This window comes from Plectropomus leopardus, chromosome 5 (genome assembly GCF_026936395.1).
Source record: "Plectropomus leopardus strain MGB_pleo_1.0 chromosome 5, ASM2693639v1, whole genome shotgun sequence".
NCBI lineage: Eukaryota > Metazoa > Chordata > Actinopteri > Perciformes > Serranidae > Plectropomus > Plectropomus leopardus.
In genome coordinates this window covers 24,648,541-24,666,075 of record NC_142180.1, presented here as the reverse complement: position 1 = coordinate 24,666,075, position 17,535 = coordinate 24,648,541, and the positions used below count along the sequence as shown (strand labels likewise).

Here is a 17,535-nt window from a genome sequence, read left to right as displayed (position 1 = left end):
CTGCACATAAGTTTAACTTCGAGGTACTCTCCTTCCATTTAGTGTGTACATCACAGTTCAGAGGGAAATATTTCACTTTTAATTACATTTTTTTGACAGCTATTGTTACTTATTACTTTATAAGTTAGTTTACATAGAAAACATACGATGAGCTTGTAAAATGTTATTTTTTAGATCGAAGAACAAAATCATAACCTCAACAAACAAAGTAGTAAAACTAAGTAGTAGTAGAAGTAGTAGAAGTAGTGAACTAAGTAGTAAAATTCGATTGAGGCTATACATCAATACATCAGTAGTACAATGTAATGATATAACACGTAATAATTCACAAACTGGGATTTTTCCTGCATTAAGTACTTTGGATGGGCTGCTTTAGGTATATTTTACCGATAATACTTCTATACTTTTACTTGAGTAACATTGTCAGTGCAGGACTTTTAGTTTAATGTGTGCAGAAAAGAAAACAAACAAAAAAGTTAAATATTTACACACATAAAGTATTTCTTTTTAAAACAGCTTAACATGAGTCATTAAAATGCAAGATTTATTTCTACAATAAAAAAATTTTAAAAATAAAAAAAGTTTGAAGCAACTTTCCTGTAGCTTTTTGAAAAAAACCTAAGTAGCTAATTGATGGCTGATAATTGACATTAAAGACACCGTTTTAATGAAAGTTACTGTGCGAGTCCTGCGCGCTGCAGCCGGACAGCTCTGCTGTGAGGAGGGTTGTGAATGACCTTCCTCCAGTGATTCAGAGCTGATGGGACAAAGTTTAACTCCGCCCTCCAACATCCAGCCAATCATGTTCAAATATTCAAATGAGCCACCCATAAAGATGACTTGGAGCGGCAACTGTGACAGACCATAAGCAACTTTACTCTCAAACTGCCACTCCATTACACTTTGTGTTTTAAAACTTCTATAAGAGCTTGGATTAACAACCATCATCCAGATTTTTTTTTTTATTCAGGATATTTAAGAGAGAAAAAAACTTCTCAATAATATGGGAAAAGAAAATATCTGCTTTTTGTCTGTTTGGATAATTTTGGGAAAAATCTTTGCAACTTTTTCTTCTGAACCCGAACTCACCACCACTGTGTTTGGTAAGAGACACTATCAGTGCGTTTGTGTTTTTTATTTATTTTTGTGATTCATGTGCAGCTCTGTGATGAAATAATCAAATTCAGGTTAATTAATGCATCCGTGTTGACCGAGAGTAACCCCGTGAATCGCAGTTCAGGTCTGCAGGTCTGCATCCGATTTCATACCATTCAGGTCCATGTGTGCATGAAGAAAAGCAGGCCTTTTGTCTGCAGAAAGAGCAGAGGAAAAAAACATCAGATATGAAAACCGGAGAGTTTTAAAATGTAATTTAATTGCATTCATTTTAAGGTTAAAATACAAAAAAATGCAAGTATTTATTGTTTAATTAGAATAACTTTAACCTCCTAATGACCTTTTCCCACCAAAAACCATTTAGCCTTTTTTTTTTTCTAAAAGACATTTTAAATAAAAAAACTGGACTCAGAGGAATGATCTAATGAGTTAATACGTTTTTATCCAGTTTAGATCAACATAACTGAACTAAATCTCTTGAGGAATTTATGGCTCTGAACAATATTTTGGGGTTTTATTCCTTTTTTGCTGGTAGAAATGCAGTGGAGACAAAAGGGGGCGACACTGCCATACCTTATGCCTCTCCCAGTTGTCTCACTTTGCTTTAATAGTGGTCACTTACTGTGATAGAGAAAAGCAGCAAGGTTTGGAAATATGCATTAAAAATGTGTTTATTTTGTCTTCTCTAAGTCAATATGTGATAAAAATTACTGCCTGATTTCTTGTATGGATGCAAAGAACTGGAAGGTGTTATAATAATGTTATTAATGCACTTTTCCTCTGCCCTTCCTGATTTTTGCATGCAATCCTTTAAATTTCTGCCATACTCCGATATATTCTAATAATTCACTGTATTCTGTTTGTGTGTTTGTTGTGGCAGTAAACAGCACAGTCACCGCTACTCCCCTGCCGACCACCACTGAATGGATCACAGACTACACGGACATTGTGACCAAGTTCTCCCTGCGCTCTGCAGAATCTGCAGAAGATGACCTCTGCTACCTTGTGCCCGGAGAGCCTGAAAGCATCGAGGAGTGTGAATACAGACCAGAATCACAGACGTTCATTGTGATTCATGGCTGGACGGTACGTCAAACTGAATGTAAAATTGAATTGGTGTGCTCTAAAACTGTAAAAAAACATAAAAAGATCACAAGTATTGAAGCAGGTCTATCCAATGGATGCCTCATTTCTTGTGTAATGTGTATGTAGGTAATGTACACAGTTTGTTTCAGAAGACCTCCAACGTCCCTTTGACTCTAAACAAGTTTATATCCTGGTCATAATATAAAGTTTGAGTCTCACCAAAACTGATTACAAATGTTCAGGGTTCTTACGATCATTGAAAACCTGGAAAAGTCATGGAATTTAACAATCATGTTTTCCAGGCCTGGAAATGTCATATAATTAGTTATAATCATTGAACGTTTTGGAAAAGTCATGGACAATTTATTATGCAATTTATTATGCATCTTATGTGCATTGAAATGGACACAGTGATCTTTTGAGGATAACCTTCCATGTTACGTAACATAACAGCCTATTTTATGTAGCTGTCAAAGTGACATCGCCATAATGTCCATGAAAATGTGCGGAAACCTCCGCAGTCCAAACCGATGAGCATCCGTACGGCACAGTGAGACACATTTCAGAGCAGACAGAGTGAGAGCAGTGAGTTTACTCTGCACACAGTCTATGCATCTCCTCCTATAATGTGATTTAGATTCAGTCATGCAACAAGATTCAAACCTGATGACACCTTGGCTTCCCTCCAACTGCGGGACACAGAATGAATACATCACGCCACCCTGCAGCTGACCTCAGACATGTGTGTGTGTTACTATAGGTGACGGGGATGTTCGAGAGCTGGGTGCCCAAGTTGGTGTCCGCCCTCTACGACCGCGTGCCCAGTGCCAACGTGATTGTGGTGGACTGGCTGACCCGCGCCAACCAGCACTACCCGACCTCTGCAGCCTACACCAAGCTAGTGGGCCGCGATGTGGCCAAGTTTGTTTCATGGATTCAAGTGAGTTTTTCTTTTATTGAAAAGCATCCAAGCTGACTGTCAGCTGGCTAACAGCTGGATCATATTCTCTACATCCTCTTTGTTAAAAAGTGGATTTGGCTGACTGAAATTTTGATCACCATTTTTTTTCATTATACGTTAATCTGCCAAAAAAAGAAATTAGAGCAGCCAACAATCGATGACAAATTTGTATCTGATGATGTAATGTTTTTGAACCCAGCGGTGCTCCTGCGGATATGTTACCCTACTGGTTATGATTTTAAACGCCTTATAAAAGCTTTTTATAGCTGCGTCTGTGGCTCACGGCAGCCTCTCTTTACAAGGCTCAGTATTTAGTGGAGCGCAGCCTTTGTTTTAACAACTTCAAGGCAAAAAGGGGTTTTGGCATAAACACTTTGAACTGTTTGTCCTTTGTATACATCACTTCCAAGTTTAAAGCAAAGTTTTGGCAAAAATTACACAAATGAATCCCTACTTGGATTATGTCCCAAACTCTATTTGAACAGAGTGCTGCAGCACTCTGCCAGATTCAGCTTACTATTAAACCCTCCAGCTTGTCTGCCGCATTCACTTTAAACTGTTTTAAGGCATGTCGACATGTTCCTTTGGCACATCTCATCCATCACCTCCCTTTCAGAGAGAGCTGCAGTTGCCCTGGGAGAGGATTCATCTGCTCGGCTACAGTCTGGGAGCACATGTGGCTGGGATTGCTGGAGACCTCACTGACCATAAAATCAGCAGGATCACAGGTGAGAACACAACCAATGGATCATCATCTACTTACATTACATACAGATAAACAGCAAAGATGTATTTAATACCAAATAAATGTATGAGCATGTGTATTGTGTTTAAGCTAGAAGCATTTCGATATACACTATTAATGTTTAAATTTAGTCTCTGAGCCAATGAATTCATGCGTGCAAACACGCCATACCATACTGTAATGTAATATATGCGCCCTGCTCGTAAAAACAACACAGCACCCCAGTGAAATAAAATCTGCCGGCCATTACATTCCTGAACTGTATTGTATGTGTGCATGAAGCCAGTTGGTGCCTGTTAGCGGCGACCAATACACAGTGTCAGAAGTTTATCGAGGTTTGAAATCTCGCTCTGTTTGCTTTAAAGCCAAAACGAATCCACAATCACAGCTTCACATTGTTCTGAGCTGCAGTGGATCTGCCAGAGCTGCACATGGAGAAGAGAGATGATTTACTCACATTTTGGAAAAGAGACATTCCTCTCTGCTTTTGTGTGTCTTTATCCAGAGGTGTGGACTCGAGTCACGTGACCTGGACTTGAGCTAGACCTGAGTCTAGCCTGACCTGACAAAAGAAAAAAAAAAGATACTTAACTTGGACTTCACTTGGTCTTGAGCATTTTAAATTGAAAATACTTTTTACCTTTTCTCAAGCCCAAAGATTAAAAAGGAAACAAATAAAAAATTATGCCATGAATCAATGAATTTCCTGAACCAACTAACATGAACACTACTTATTACGAGCATTTTAGCACGTTATTTCTCAGATCAACTTTATTTGAACCAGTCTGACAGCATGCAATCACATTGCAAAAAAAAGATACCAAAGATCATTATTTTGTGTACAAAAACGTGCAGGGTGAAAATTAACAGATAGAAACACAGCAATTACTATGTTCGATATTTGAAGTTGCACAGAGAATGGTGAGCTGAGGCTAATATTAACATATTTAGCGACGTGATGCTTGGCTAAAGATAGCTTCATAGCTAAGTAACTTTTTAACAAACTTCCTTTCACAAATTTTAAAAAGCTATCATGATTTTTGTAAATTTATTGTACGATTATTCTGTTCTTAAAATGGCATTACATGTGCTGAAGAGTGCATTGTGACTTGATTACAACTCGAAATTTAAAGTTTATGACTCTGGACTTGAGCGCATGGACCTGAGACTTACTTGCGACTTGTAAGACAATGACTCGGTCCCACATCTATTATCCACCCAGTTACTCTATACCAGCACAAACAAATTCTTCCAATTCATCTAAAATCAACTTTCACTCTACCAGGTCTGGATCCTGCTGGTCCGACCTTCGAGCACGCCGACAACCAGAACACTCTGTCCCGAGATGACGCCCAGTTTGTGGACGTCCTGCACACCAACACCAGGGGATCCCCAGGCCGCAGCATTGGCATCCAAAGACCTGTGGGCCACATCGACATTTACCCCAACGGAGGCACTTTCCAGCCAGGCTGCGACATCCAGAACACCTTGCTGGGGATCGCACAGGCAGGCATCAAGGGCTTCCATGGTATGTACTCCAAATACTGCTCGCTGTTTGTTCCTTACAACATTGAGATGATGCTTTGGGTTGTGTTTCAGTGTATATACTGTAAACTAAACTTCAACTGCATGACCTGGTGGTATGTTGGCATATACCTGCCTTATTATTAGACTCCAGTGCTCAGTTATGGACTCCAAGTGTCTTTCATAGACAGTTTATGCCCTTGGATTTATTTCTCGTGTTTTGAAACTGGCAATAGTTTTGTGTAAGTGATTATAGCTCAAATTTAGGGAGAACCTGTTGCTCCGTTTGCTTAGACCTGATGTTACCGATCTTCTTTTTGCAACAACAGTCTTGTAAACCATCAATATAGCCTTATGTAACTTTACACGGTGTAAACAGAGACTTTGACTCTATAAAAGCTTTAATTAAAATACGTTTGCCTCCAGTCATAACGCCTACAGATTCATAGTATATCCGCCAGCTGCTGTAAGTGTTTTAACCCTTTGAAACCTCAGCACATTAGCCTGATTTCTTTCAAAAACATGGAGAGAAGGTAATGAGCAACTTAACAAGAAATGAACCATAATCATACCATTATCAAAAAATTAGCAAAAATAAAAAGAAAATTACCTGGAGCAAAAAGAAAAGAAAAGAAAAACAAACAAAAAAGATAAGGAAAAAAAAGTGACATCATTTTAAATAAGAAATTTTCTGGTCATTTTTCTGTCACCCTTTGCTATTTTCTTGCAGTTTGCAGGGAATTTCTTGCCAAGTTGCTAATGCCCATTTTTTTCCGTTTTTGAAATGAATCAGCCAATTTACTCGGTTTTAAAAGATTTTTATGGTTGTGAAAGTTGTCTGAATGCAGCCCAAGAAAACTGATGTCTGTCCAGGTTTAAAGGGGTTAACTAAATAAGGCAGAACTAAGTGCGAAAAGCCACCTGGGTCCAAACTGACATGTAAAAAAAAGCCACATACAAAAGGAACACAGCTTTTCTGTTTGCATGATGTCATTTGAGAGATGTTTTAAAGCTTCTGTTCTCTGTGTGTTGCAGATATGGGCCAGATCGTCAAATGCTCCCACGAGCGCTCCATCCACCTGTTCATCGACTCGCTGCTGAACACCCAGCAGCAGAGCATGGCCTACCGCTGCAGCACTAGGGAAGCCTTCAACAAGGGGCTGTGCCTCAGCTGCAGGAAGAACCGCTGCAACAAGATTGGCTACAACATCAACAAAGTGCGCTCGCCACGCAGCGCCACGATGTACCTCAAGACTCGGGAAATTATGCCTTACAAAGGTAAGGGAAAAAAAATCACATAGGGAGGCGTTTGTAGGTTTAGTGTTTGCTTCTGTACAAGAAAATAGAAGAATTACTTTGTGCTATTGTGGAAAAGTCTGGCTGAGTTTATGTACTTTACTAAGGATTAGTGAGAGTTGAGTTAATTGACGCACATACCGCAACTGAAGTAATCCTCAGAGTGTGAGCTGCTGTTCTTGAATAGTGTGGATGTGGCGACTCGGAGCTCTCACACACACACACACACACACACACACACACACACACACACACACACACACACTCACACACTCACTCACACACACACATACAGTGCTGCAGGCAGACGTGTACAACAAGTAGCAAGCATTCAGGAGTTCACATGAAGAAGAGGTCAGGGGTATTTTAGTGGCGTTGGGTATGCAAAGGTAACGCGACACTGGACGTGACACACTCTCGATGGAAAAGTTCGTTCAAGAATTGTAATTTGGAAACCGTATGTTTTTTTTTGTTTGCAAAGGCAAGCATGTTTAGTAATTGTAAAGTTCTGATTATTTACAGTACGAGGGTGTGTGGATGTAAACAGGATTTAGCACAAATCTGTGTTTGAATGCAGCACTGACAGTCACATGAAGACAGAGAAGTGTTACGTCAGAGTATTAAACTAACTTTAAGTAGTGGTAAGAGCCTGTTACTTAGAACATGTCAACCTCGAGAGCGTAAGTCTAAAACATGAACTTTTTCTCCTGTTATAGTTTTCCACTATCAAGGGAAGATACATTTCTTCAGTAAGGACCCACTGAGCTTCACCCAGCAGCCGATGAAGATTTCTTTGTATGGAACCCACGGAGAGAAGGAGGACATTCCCTTCGTCCTGTACGTACACCAAACAGAACAACTTTTTAGCATCCGCAACAGTGTTTTCAATTATTCTGACCCTAAATAAACACCATAAATTCCCTCGTGCTGCATATGTCACACACACATACCAGGGATACCGCTATGTAAGACAGTTCAAGCTAAGCTGCCGACCTTTGTACTTTACTCTTCCTTTCACCCCGCAGGCCGGACCTGAACGGTAACAGTACTCAGTCCTTCCTCGTCACCACCGACGTCGACATCGGAGACCTGATGATTGTGAAGCTGCGTTGGGAGAAGGACGCGATCATCAGCTGGTCAGACTGGTGGGGCAGCAGCAAATTCCACATCCGCAAACTGCGCATCAAGTCTGGAGAGAAACAATCCAAGTAAGTTATTGGTCACCATCACAAATATATTATGGTTTAAAATAAACAACAATTGGTTCAGTGGCACATAAATTTACTCTATTTTATTAATTTTAAGTTTTCTCTGTGTGACTTCAGGGTGATCTTCAGCGCAAAGGAAGGAGAGTTTGCCTACCTCGTCAGAGGAGGAGAACCGGGAGTCTTTGTCAAGTCAAAAGAAGACAACAGGAGCCGTAAAGAAAAATTGTAAGTTGAGGAGAAGCTACTTTTGTGGAGCCTTAGATTTATTGCCAGTTATTAAATGAACAGTTCAGTTTGTCTCAAGTGGGGCTGCATGGATTTTTATCCAAAGACAGAATATTAGATACAGATGTCTGCACGTCCCCAGTTTGGAGAAGCAGACTGGAGTCAGACACAGAAGCTAAGTAATGTACTGCTGTGGAGGGGTCAGCAACCAAAGAAAGTCCCACCTAAAACAATCAATATAAGTTTGAGTTTGTACTTTACTGAGAGTATTTTCACCACTTTACCTTCTTGTCAGACAGTGATTTCCAATTGAAAAATGAAGTTGTTGCAATCAAGGCAGCCGTAGACCAGCAGCTTTTGTGGTCAGGGAGCTAAAATTACGTTTTTTGCCACAGAGTGTGACTTTGAAGAGAGCATGGATGGCGAACTGAAGCCGTTACCAGCTTTTCCGTCATAAAGGGCCGTCTGACAGAAAGATAAAGCAGTGAAAATACTGTTGACATAGGGTACACTTAAACTGATTTTTTTTTAGGTGTGACTTTTTTAGGTGGCGTAAATACATTTTCTTGCTGCTGACTGATACCTACTGTATGTAATACACTGTCTTTGGATGAGTAACCCTTACAATCCCAATTCCAAAAATCTGAACTATCCCTTTAATTAATGTTTTTAAAAATCAGTTTTTTTCAGAGGCATAAGCTCTCCTGTTCACTGTTGTCTTTTCTTCTTTCCAGGATGCACAAGCTGAAAACTCAGGGCAGTCTTTTCGGGCAGAACGACGCTTGAGGTTGCACTTGAACACATGCAGAGCATTAATGTCTCCACACGTAGCCAAAGACGGACAGCACACAGCAACACTGGGAAAGCCTTTGCAAGTAACTGGACATATACTGAACTTTCTTTTTCCTTATTTTCCTCCCTTTGTGTATCATGACTTCAGCTCCCAGTTCAACCAACACAACCTCATCTATTGTGCTGGAAACCAGTCTGCACACTCAAGCTCTCTCCTGTCTCTACGCATGTTCTGCTGCTGAAAAATGTTACAAGTTTCTTTGTAATGATGTGCTCACTTTCAGTGGCTCTTACTGCATATCTTTGTAATCATTTGTTTATGCTTTTGTAGCCCACATGTACTGTTTATATTGATTTTGATGTATTTTCAACCCCTAAAGTGGTGTGTTTTCTTTGCCTTTGTGAACTTGGGTCATTGTATAAATGATTTAGAGTGATAGGCATATTTTAGGCACATCTTTTTGTTATTTTATTTTTATTTCCTAAACGTGCAAAATGATCATTTTGTCCCTAATGTTTGTCTCGACCGAACCACTAATTTCCAACAATTGACAGGGACCAAAGAAGTATTTACTATCTACTGAACGGAGAATCACAGCAGTCTTTGTAAATACTTTTTAAAATCAGTATTATATATATATTTTTATTGAATATGAGTGATGTGTTAATATCTGATCCCTTGAAGCCTTACTTGTTCTTTGATGGTGTTTTGGTTATTGTGTCACTGGTCACTTTAAACGGCTTTCAGTCCCCTTCAGCCATTTAGACGTTAAGGTCACTGAGATTAGGGTCCAACAGGGATATACACTTTTAAGTTTGGGTAATTTTTTTTCATGAAACTAAATCCAGTGATGGTGAGATGCTCCTTAATGACATCATGAATGGATCAACAGTGTCTCACCTGCAACAGTTTACCTCAGTGATGAATTCTGCCTACGAACATGCCCTTATTCTGAAAGGTCAAAGGTTATAAAATTGCTGAAAATAAAAATGCATGCCTCTGTAATTTGTGATGGACTGGCCTACATAATAGCCATAATACATCTCAGAAACACTTCTTATTGTATTTATTGAATGTACATTTATATATTTGTATATTAAGCTGTGATATATTTTGGCAGGCTTCTATTGTTGACTGTATTTTTATAAATGAAGCGTTTTGTGATTTTTATGCACCTGGCTTTGGAAAGATCGATCAAATTGGTCTCCATGCCGGCTGTTCGGAGCATTTATGAACTGAAATGCAGTGCACTGTATAAATAAAGAGCCCAGGATGGTTTAATAAAGAGATAAACCACATATTCCTGACTGCTCATGTTGCTTTCAGATAATTAGTAACCCTTTGATACCTGAGCAAATTGGCATGATTTATTTCACAAACATGGGAAGAGGGCGATTCGATAAGACATGGCCCCAAAATTAGCAAGAATTAGTGAAAATTTGCAAGAAAATTACCAATTAACACGCAATAGAAAAGTAACAAACAAACAAAACAAAATGACCTCAAGAAAGTAATGAATACATATCTTTTTTTCTTTTTTCTGTAACTTAACTGTAATTATATAATTTGGTGAATTGTAATTATAGTTTTCTGCCCCTCCCCCTTCTTTGATAATATCTAATAATCCCCCCAGCTAATTTTCATATCATTTCTTTATCACCTTTTACTATTTTTCTTTTTGTGGTTTGCAGGACATTTAATGCCAAGTTGCTCGTTATGTGTTTTTTTTCTGTGTTTTTGAAAGAAATTGAAACAATTTTTTCAAGTTTCAAAGGTTTAAATACGAGTGAAAAGCATCTAAATGCAGCACAAGAACTGATGTCCACTCAGCTGTTAAAGGGTTAAATCAACTAAAGGCTGTGGACCTGTATTGGAGATAAAGTCTTCACTCACCATTTTGTGAATGGGAAACGCAGCTTGGAACATGTGTAAGCTTGGCCAAGAACTTCCACATCAATCAGATGCAAAACATCTGCCAGGTAGCAACTTGTCAATTTCAAAAGCAGGTGAAAATATTTAAATATCACTGATGACAGATGATCCCTCTGAGGGATCCACATGAGCACCTGGAGGCTGACAGCTCTTTGATTGATTAAGTAGTTAAGCTACCAAAGGGAAATATGAAAACTGGAAAATCTCAATGTGAAAAATCATTTTAAAAGAGCTTAGTATCAGACTATACTACTTGCTATACAAACTTTGGTAATCTAAATTTTTATTGTATTTTTATTGATGCAAAAATCCACTTTGCTTCAATCAGTGTCAGTGCAAACTGTTATGTCAACTAATCACTAAACACACACAGACTGTACATGTTTTATGATGATTCTGATTTGTATTGAGTTTAATTTATTTGCACCAGGCGTGATTCCAGCTCCTGTAAAGAGAGCTCACATCACAAATAACAAAAACCCACACTGAGCAACTTGAGTTAAAGGCACCCGGTGGAGTTTTTTTTTATTGTGACACATTTTGAGTTGCACCCAATGTTTCTCACCAGAACACAATGTTCAGAGTGTATCCTTGTGGTTTGAGAAACATGTTCAGTGCTTTTATTTTCCAAAGCCCATAGCTAAAGATTTTCAGTTCATGACATCTAAATTTGTAAACTGATACAGAAAAGGCACAAATTGGTGCATAAAAAGTACAATGCAGGACATTGTGTTTGATGCTGATATTTTTCTGGTGGAGGGCCATCAAACATAAACTGCAAAAATAATAAATGGAGTTTTAATTTCAGACATCACCATCTTGGTTTTTTGAAACCAAAAGTGATCATATTTGAGCAAGAGGGTGGGGCAGTGGAGGAGCGAGGATGGGTCTGACTGAGAGGTCAAGGATCAGCAGAAAGCCTGTCACTAAAAGCAGCCCCACCCTCACTTATACGTAACTTCATTAATAAAACGCAAATGGTTGAGTTATAAAAAAAAATCACCCACTGTACAGTTGTCATGAAGGGGGAAATTAGCTATGGAGACTAAAACCGCTTTTTGCACCAGGCTGTAAACATGTTTATTTATGCTGTAAAATCTGGCATTTTAACATGGAGGTTTATGGGGATTGATTCCCTTTTGGAGCCAGCCTCAAGTGGCCATTTGAGGAACTGTAGTTTTTGGCGCTTCTTCGTTGGCTTCATTTTTTAGCCCCAGAGGTTGACGCTTGCCCTCAAAACCCCCCTTTTTAAATTTTTTTCGAAACCTGTGCTCTAACCAAAGCCTGTTCTCTAAATGCATCACTCACTTTTCATGCTCACATTTGTTTACAGTGTTTTCTGCATTTTAATATAATGGTTTTATGGCCGACAATATCAGTGTAAAATATATTGCATCTTTTGGATTGACTGATATCTTAAGTGGTACACATATGTCTAGTCCTTAAGGGGTTAATCTGGTGACAGTTTATGAGATTAGTTAACCCATTTTAAACTAATCCCTGAAAATGACCAGTTCCCATCAAATAGCCTGTTTTGAGACAATGCTATCGATGCTAATGTGGTAACAATAACAGGAGCACAAACTGTGCCTGATTCTCAAGTCCAAACTGCACAACCCACAAATGTCTATTAAACGTCCTTTAATATGAATACATTGTGGCTCTGTTTATACTGCAGATGGCGAACCTTAGGTCACATGGACCATCTCAACCACATGGATGTAACTTGGACTCTTCTGATATTTTGTTAACAAGACAACCTTTTGTCTGATGTCAACATCAGAACAAGCTTTTCAGCTTTGTTTTAATCAATAAAAGTGTTTACACAGGCTGCACAACGGCTCACATTTCACTTTAAGCAAGTATCTGCGACTCAATGTATATATCTACAACACTGGTTGATCAGCACTTTGTACATTTTATACTCTGCCTAAATGCATACTACATATTGAAGGACTGCCTATAACTACTAGACACTGTGTACTATGCTCTATATTGACAAAAAAAGGGAAGTAGCTCATTAGACATCGCTCCGCAGTGCCACAAGTGATGAAAAGCCCCTTAGTGTGTCTTTAAATAGGATGTTATTGATACTGTGGAGCTGAACTATCTCTTGCTCTTGTCATTCAACTGTGCAAGCTGTGCTTGTCAAATTTGAAAGACTTTATCCATCAGCCAACATCTGAAGCCACTTAAAGTCCAAACCCCAACCTGTTTTAATAATATAGGATTATGACTGGTTGTTACCACTAAGCCAGCTTTGCTAAAATGAAAAACATATTATGAAACACAACCAATGCACAGTATGAGTAAGAGAAAAAAAAATGTATTTTCTATTTCTTGAGTTTGTGGATTAGTTCTGCTGAAAGAGATCCCCACTCGACTGTGTGTTGCACAACATTTGGGATCTGAACAAAATTAAAGAGGTGGAGAACTGTATGATAAGTAACTAATATTGCTTTTATTTTTGTCTGAGATCATTCTGGCTGACACTTCATCTGCTCCTCAGCTCATGGCTTTTTACAGCTGATCATACAATGGTGATGTAGTCTTGTGGTGCAGAGCAGGAGTGCAGGAGACTACAGGAACTCAAATGGTGTCCAACCAAGCAAACTACATGACTAAACTGAAAAACAGGACTTTAATACAAACTCACCTGATAAGGGGATGAAGTGCAGGTGGAGAAAAAGTGCATGGAGGCTCAGGTGAGGGGAATGAGCTGATGAGGCAGGAGAACAGGCAGAGAGCTGTTTGGGAAAAAATGAGGAGCAGAGAGGACTAATGAGACTGATGCAGGACAGGTGTGTAGAGTCAGCATAGGAACACAGGAGGGGAAAACACAGTAAACTGCAACCCCAATCCCAGAAAATGCAATCCTCTTAATAATAAACTGACAGAGTGATAAAAAGGACAGACTATTATGGCAACTTATATGAGTGTATAACAGATACTCAGTCCAGTCTTCCCAAAAAGTCTGAGGGCTCCAGGACACATCAGACTGTGCCTGATGCAGCATCACACCCTATGATCACCACTGATCGATACAATTATGATTTCTGGCACCAAATAAATTCAATTAAAAAATAAAAAACATGCAGAGAAAGGCAAAATACTTGGGTGTACATGGGTTTTTTACACATGGGGAAAATAGACTAGAGACCCCTTTCCTATTGCCAGTAGACCAAAGCCGCGTACACAGCTCTGCAGTAGACGAGAATGCCTTTGTGTAATGATAATAATAAAAATAATAGTAATTACAAAAGCAGTAAAACTTTTTGTTAAATTTTACCCTGCAGCAGCTGACATCCTTTGTAACACTATAAGATAGTTACATTTCGATAATAATAACACCAAGTAAAAATGAATGCAGTTATCAGCATCATACTGCCCCGAAAACAACTGTGTAAAATGCAATTTTAGCAAAATGTCTACTGCTTCCGCACTACTACAGATACACTGTGGAAACATTCCCTCATGACTTTGTGTTGTTAGTGGATGGGTGTTGTTGAGGCCACAAGGATGACTTTTTAAACCTGATCTGAAGCCTGCACTAACACGCAGCCTGACTCTGAGCTGACCCAGTGTGTTTGTTTTTGACCAGCAAAATACATCACAGAGACACACGAGACTCGTATTTGTACATGCGATAATGTGCCATTCTTAGAAATCAGTTAAGGAAATAAGTCTTGGAAAAGCACATTAAAGATATTTTGTTGTTTCCAATCTTTGTGGAGGAGTTACAGCTTGTCCACTCTCCCTCTCTGCTGGCACCAACAAATCTCTGCTGTAGAGGTCTGAGTGTCCAATTTGCTCTGCTCTTCATCACCTCCTTGACGCCACTTCTGACTCTTTCCCCGTGGGACAACGGTATCAGTGGGAATAAAAATGCTGTTACTATTTTTCGAGGAAAATGTCGTCATGCTCATAGAAGAGAAACAACTCATGAAGCCAGCTGCTCCGGGCAAAGTCTTGTGTGTTTTTGTGTGTGTGTGTTACACTGTGCAGACTGCACTTCTTGCACGGAATTGAACATCCAATATTTTGCAGTTTTCACAATTTTGTTCTCAGATGAACAAAGGCTTGTCACTCAGAGTTTTTTGCTGATAGCTGCAGGTTAGTTAGTTAAGTAAGAAGAATGTTGCATGCGGTCCACTAGAGCCTGACTGAACCAAACACCAGCTCTTTCTCCTCCTATAAAAAACGGCTTCAGGTGCTGCAAACCTGCTTGACTGGATGAAAGTGGAAGGATGTTTAGTAAAGAAAGTCAGTCGTAAAAAAGTCGTCGAACTCATCTGCTATCAATCTGACAACAATTCACTTCTGGGGGAAATGTCCAATATTTTGGGGGTCTGGTGTTGTCAGTGGATATCATGGATATCTGGGCCAAGACTTCCTTGTTTACGAATCTCTATAAACAGATATCTGCATACATTTTAAAAAGATGATAAGATAAACTGTTGTCAGACAACAGGCAGTGGAGATTGAATTTGGGACAATGCTTTCTACCTCTCTTATTCTCCACACCAACTGTTTACCTGCATGTTATTAGTTAATATTACTAGGACTACAAACCAAATGGAAACCAGAATGTTTCTGTTACCAAAAATGCATTCATATACAGATATCTGTTTGTAAAGATTACCAAAGGCGGAGAAAGATGTCATAAACATGCAAGGCTCAGTCCAAACCTTGGGGGTGCTGGGACATGTTTTCAAGCCATTTGAGATAATACCGTATCAAAAAATCTGTCCATCATTTGGTTAAAAAAAAGTATCATCCTGTATTTACACCACATCCTATTATATATTCAACAGTTCTCCAACTATCTGAATTTTTATCCTTCAGTTTTTTTTTTTTTTGCAATTTATGTTGGAAATGTCCTCAATATCATCAAAATAAGTCCTTTGCTAAATTCTTATGTTCTAAATACTGACATCTAAACCTATGAATGCCAGCAAAAATGCCACTCAACTGAGTCAATTGCAAGTGCCCTCTTAGTCACAGGTTGTACATAAACCAAAAAAATAAAATGATGTCTTTACAGTAGAGAGTGTGTTTACTCGGCTCGCAGCTTACAAAAAAAGATAAAACTTATTTTTTTAAAGTATTTTTTCGGTCAGACTAGTCAGCGTCATATATTTTTTTCAGTATGACCATGGTGATTCTTCCTCAGGCCGAGATTTGGGAGGTTTATCAATGATGACGCTGTCGCTATGTTAGCACTGAGCTAAGCCTGATATTTTTTTGCTCATGCACTTCACAAAGTTGAAAGGTCAAGTGTGGTGGTTGCATTGCCTGAGCGTGCCCTCCCAGCAGTCAGGATTAAAGTTAAGTTGACAGGGGCCAGGTCAAGCAGGGTTCAATACAGTGGAAGAGCAATGGAAAAATACAAACAACAACAACAACAACAACAACAACAACAACAACAACAACAACAACACTCCTTAAATGCAAAAAAATGGCAAAAAAAGAACTAATTTAACTACTTGAATCACTTTACAAATATGAACTACCAGCAAGTTACTGAAAAATGAAATTAAACTACGAGTTGACATGAGTTCACCACTGCCCAAACCCTAACCCTGACTTTGCGTCTAAAGAGCTTTAATTCAAAACAGAAGATGATAAATTTGGGAGTAATAGCAGTTTCCAATTATGTGTGTTTTCTGAATCAAGCTGTCCTTTTTATGCTGCCGTCACTCTGGAATTGTCACCCATTTAACTGATTATTGGTTTCAGTGCCTGTGATCTTTATTGTGCAATTGACCTTCACAGCCACAAGCTTGTAACTTTTCAACCACTGCCTCATCGGCAATCAGCCCAGTTTGTCTTGGCAACTCGAGCTGCAGTTTTGGGCAACAAATCAGCCGCTGAAGCCAGCTACTCGTGCCCGAACTTTAACACATAATCCTCAGCTGGCATGTAACAACATTTTTTACCCCGTTAGTGAGTGAAACGCTTTATGCAATAGGTCAGAGGTCGGACTTTTGAAGTAATGGAAACTTTAGCTTAATGATGAATTGTAATACACATCGTTCAAATGCTGCTAATGCTTCATATCAAGAATGTTGGTCACATGCCAGGAGTCTGGGCACTGAAGCCTGACTTTTACACCAATAATAATGTAATACTTTGCTAAAATCTAGTAAGTTATTCCATTTGCAAATATTAGACATTATTGAAATATTCAGCATTCAAATTGTTGGTAACAAGTACGTACATTCTTCCATATTTATAAAAAAGTTCAACGCAGTGTTTTAAATCACATCAGTTTTCTTTAGATGGGTTCAGATGCAGCCTTTCACAAGTAATTGAACCTGCGATACATGAGAAAATTGGTTTGATTTAAAAAAAAAAAAAAATAGTAAAAGAAAAAGATCAAATAATTAGGGGAAAATATGAAAAAAAAGTATTTATAATTATCATAATTATAAATTTAAAATTAGGTTACAGAAAAAAAGTTTTTAATTATTATTGTTATTTACATTTACATTTTTATTTTTTTTTTAAATTTTCCTGTTTTTTTGTGCCTTTTTGTTGTTTTTTTAAGGTGATTTTCTGCCTGATTTCTTGCAAATTGTTGGGTTATTTCGTAGTTGCACAATGCCTTCTGTCCATACTTTTGAAAGAAATTGAGCCAATTTTCTCA

At 38.6% G+C, this 17,535-nt stretch overlaps 2 protein-coding genes across 4 annotated transcripts in view; one reads left to right on the top strand and one right to left on the bottom strand.

Moving 5' to 3' along the window:
• Positions 1-854: 854 nt before the first annotated feature.
• lpla (lipoprotein lipase a) lies at positions 855-10,252 on the top strand. Its single transcript, XM_042481139.2, has 10 exons — positions 855-1,103; positions 1,997-2,202; positions 2,963-3,142; positions 3,780-3,891; positions 5,194-5,436; positions 6,468-6,710; positions 7,445-7,565; positions 7,754-7,936; positions 8,054-8,161; positions 8,896-10,252. Exons 1-10 carry the CDS (start codon positions 1,004-1,006, stop codon positions 8,945-8,947), a joined length of 1,548 nt encoding a protein of 515 aa, XP_042337073.2. The 5' UTR covers positions 855-1,003; the 3' UTR covers positions 8,948-10,252.
• The window catches only part of LOC121937813 (disintegrin and metalloproteinase domain-containing protein 10), a 67,038-nt gene continuing 53,868 nt past the window's right edge, over positions 4,366-17,535 (bottom strand). For all 3 annotated transcript variants that reach the window (XR_006105208.2, XR_015776635.1, XR_015776637.1), the window contains 3 exons: positions 13,543-13,633; positions 5,191-5,328; positions 4,366-4,470 (listed from right to left, as the gene is read on the bottom strand). The gene's annotated coding sequence lies outside the window, so the exon portion shown is untranslated. The remainder of the gene's footprint in view (positions 4,471-5,190; positions 5,329-13,542; positions 13,634-17,535) is intronic.

Excerpts from the sequence above, each read along its gene's own strand:
- lpla (XM_042481139.2), top strand. The coding sequence starts at position 1,004 with ATGGGAAAAGAAAATATCTGCTTTTTGTCTGTTTGGATAATTTTGGGA. Across the intron at positions 5,437-6,467 it reads AGGCATCAAGGGCTTCCATG|ATATGGGCCAGATCGTCAAA; the intron begins GTATGTACTCCA and ends TGTGTGTTGCAG. Across the intron at positions 6,711-7,444 it reads GGAAATTATGCCTTACAAAG|TTTTCCACTATCAAGGGAAG; the intron begins GTAAGGGAAAAA and ends CTCCTGTTATAG.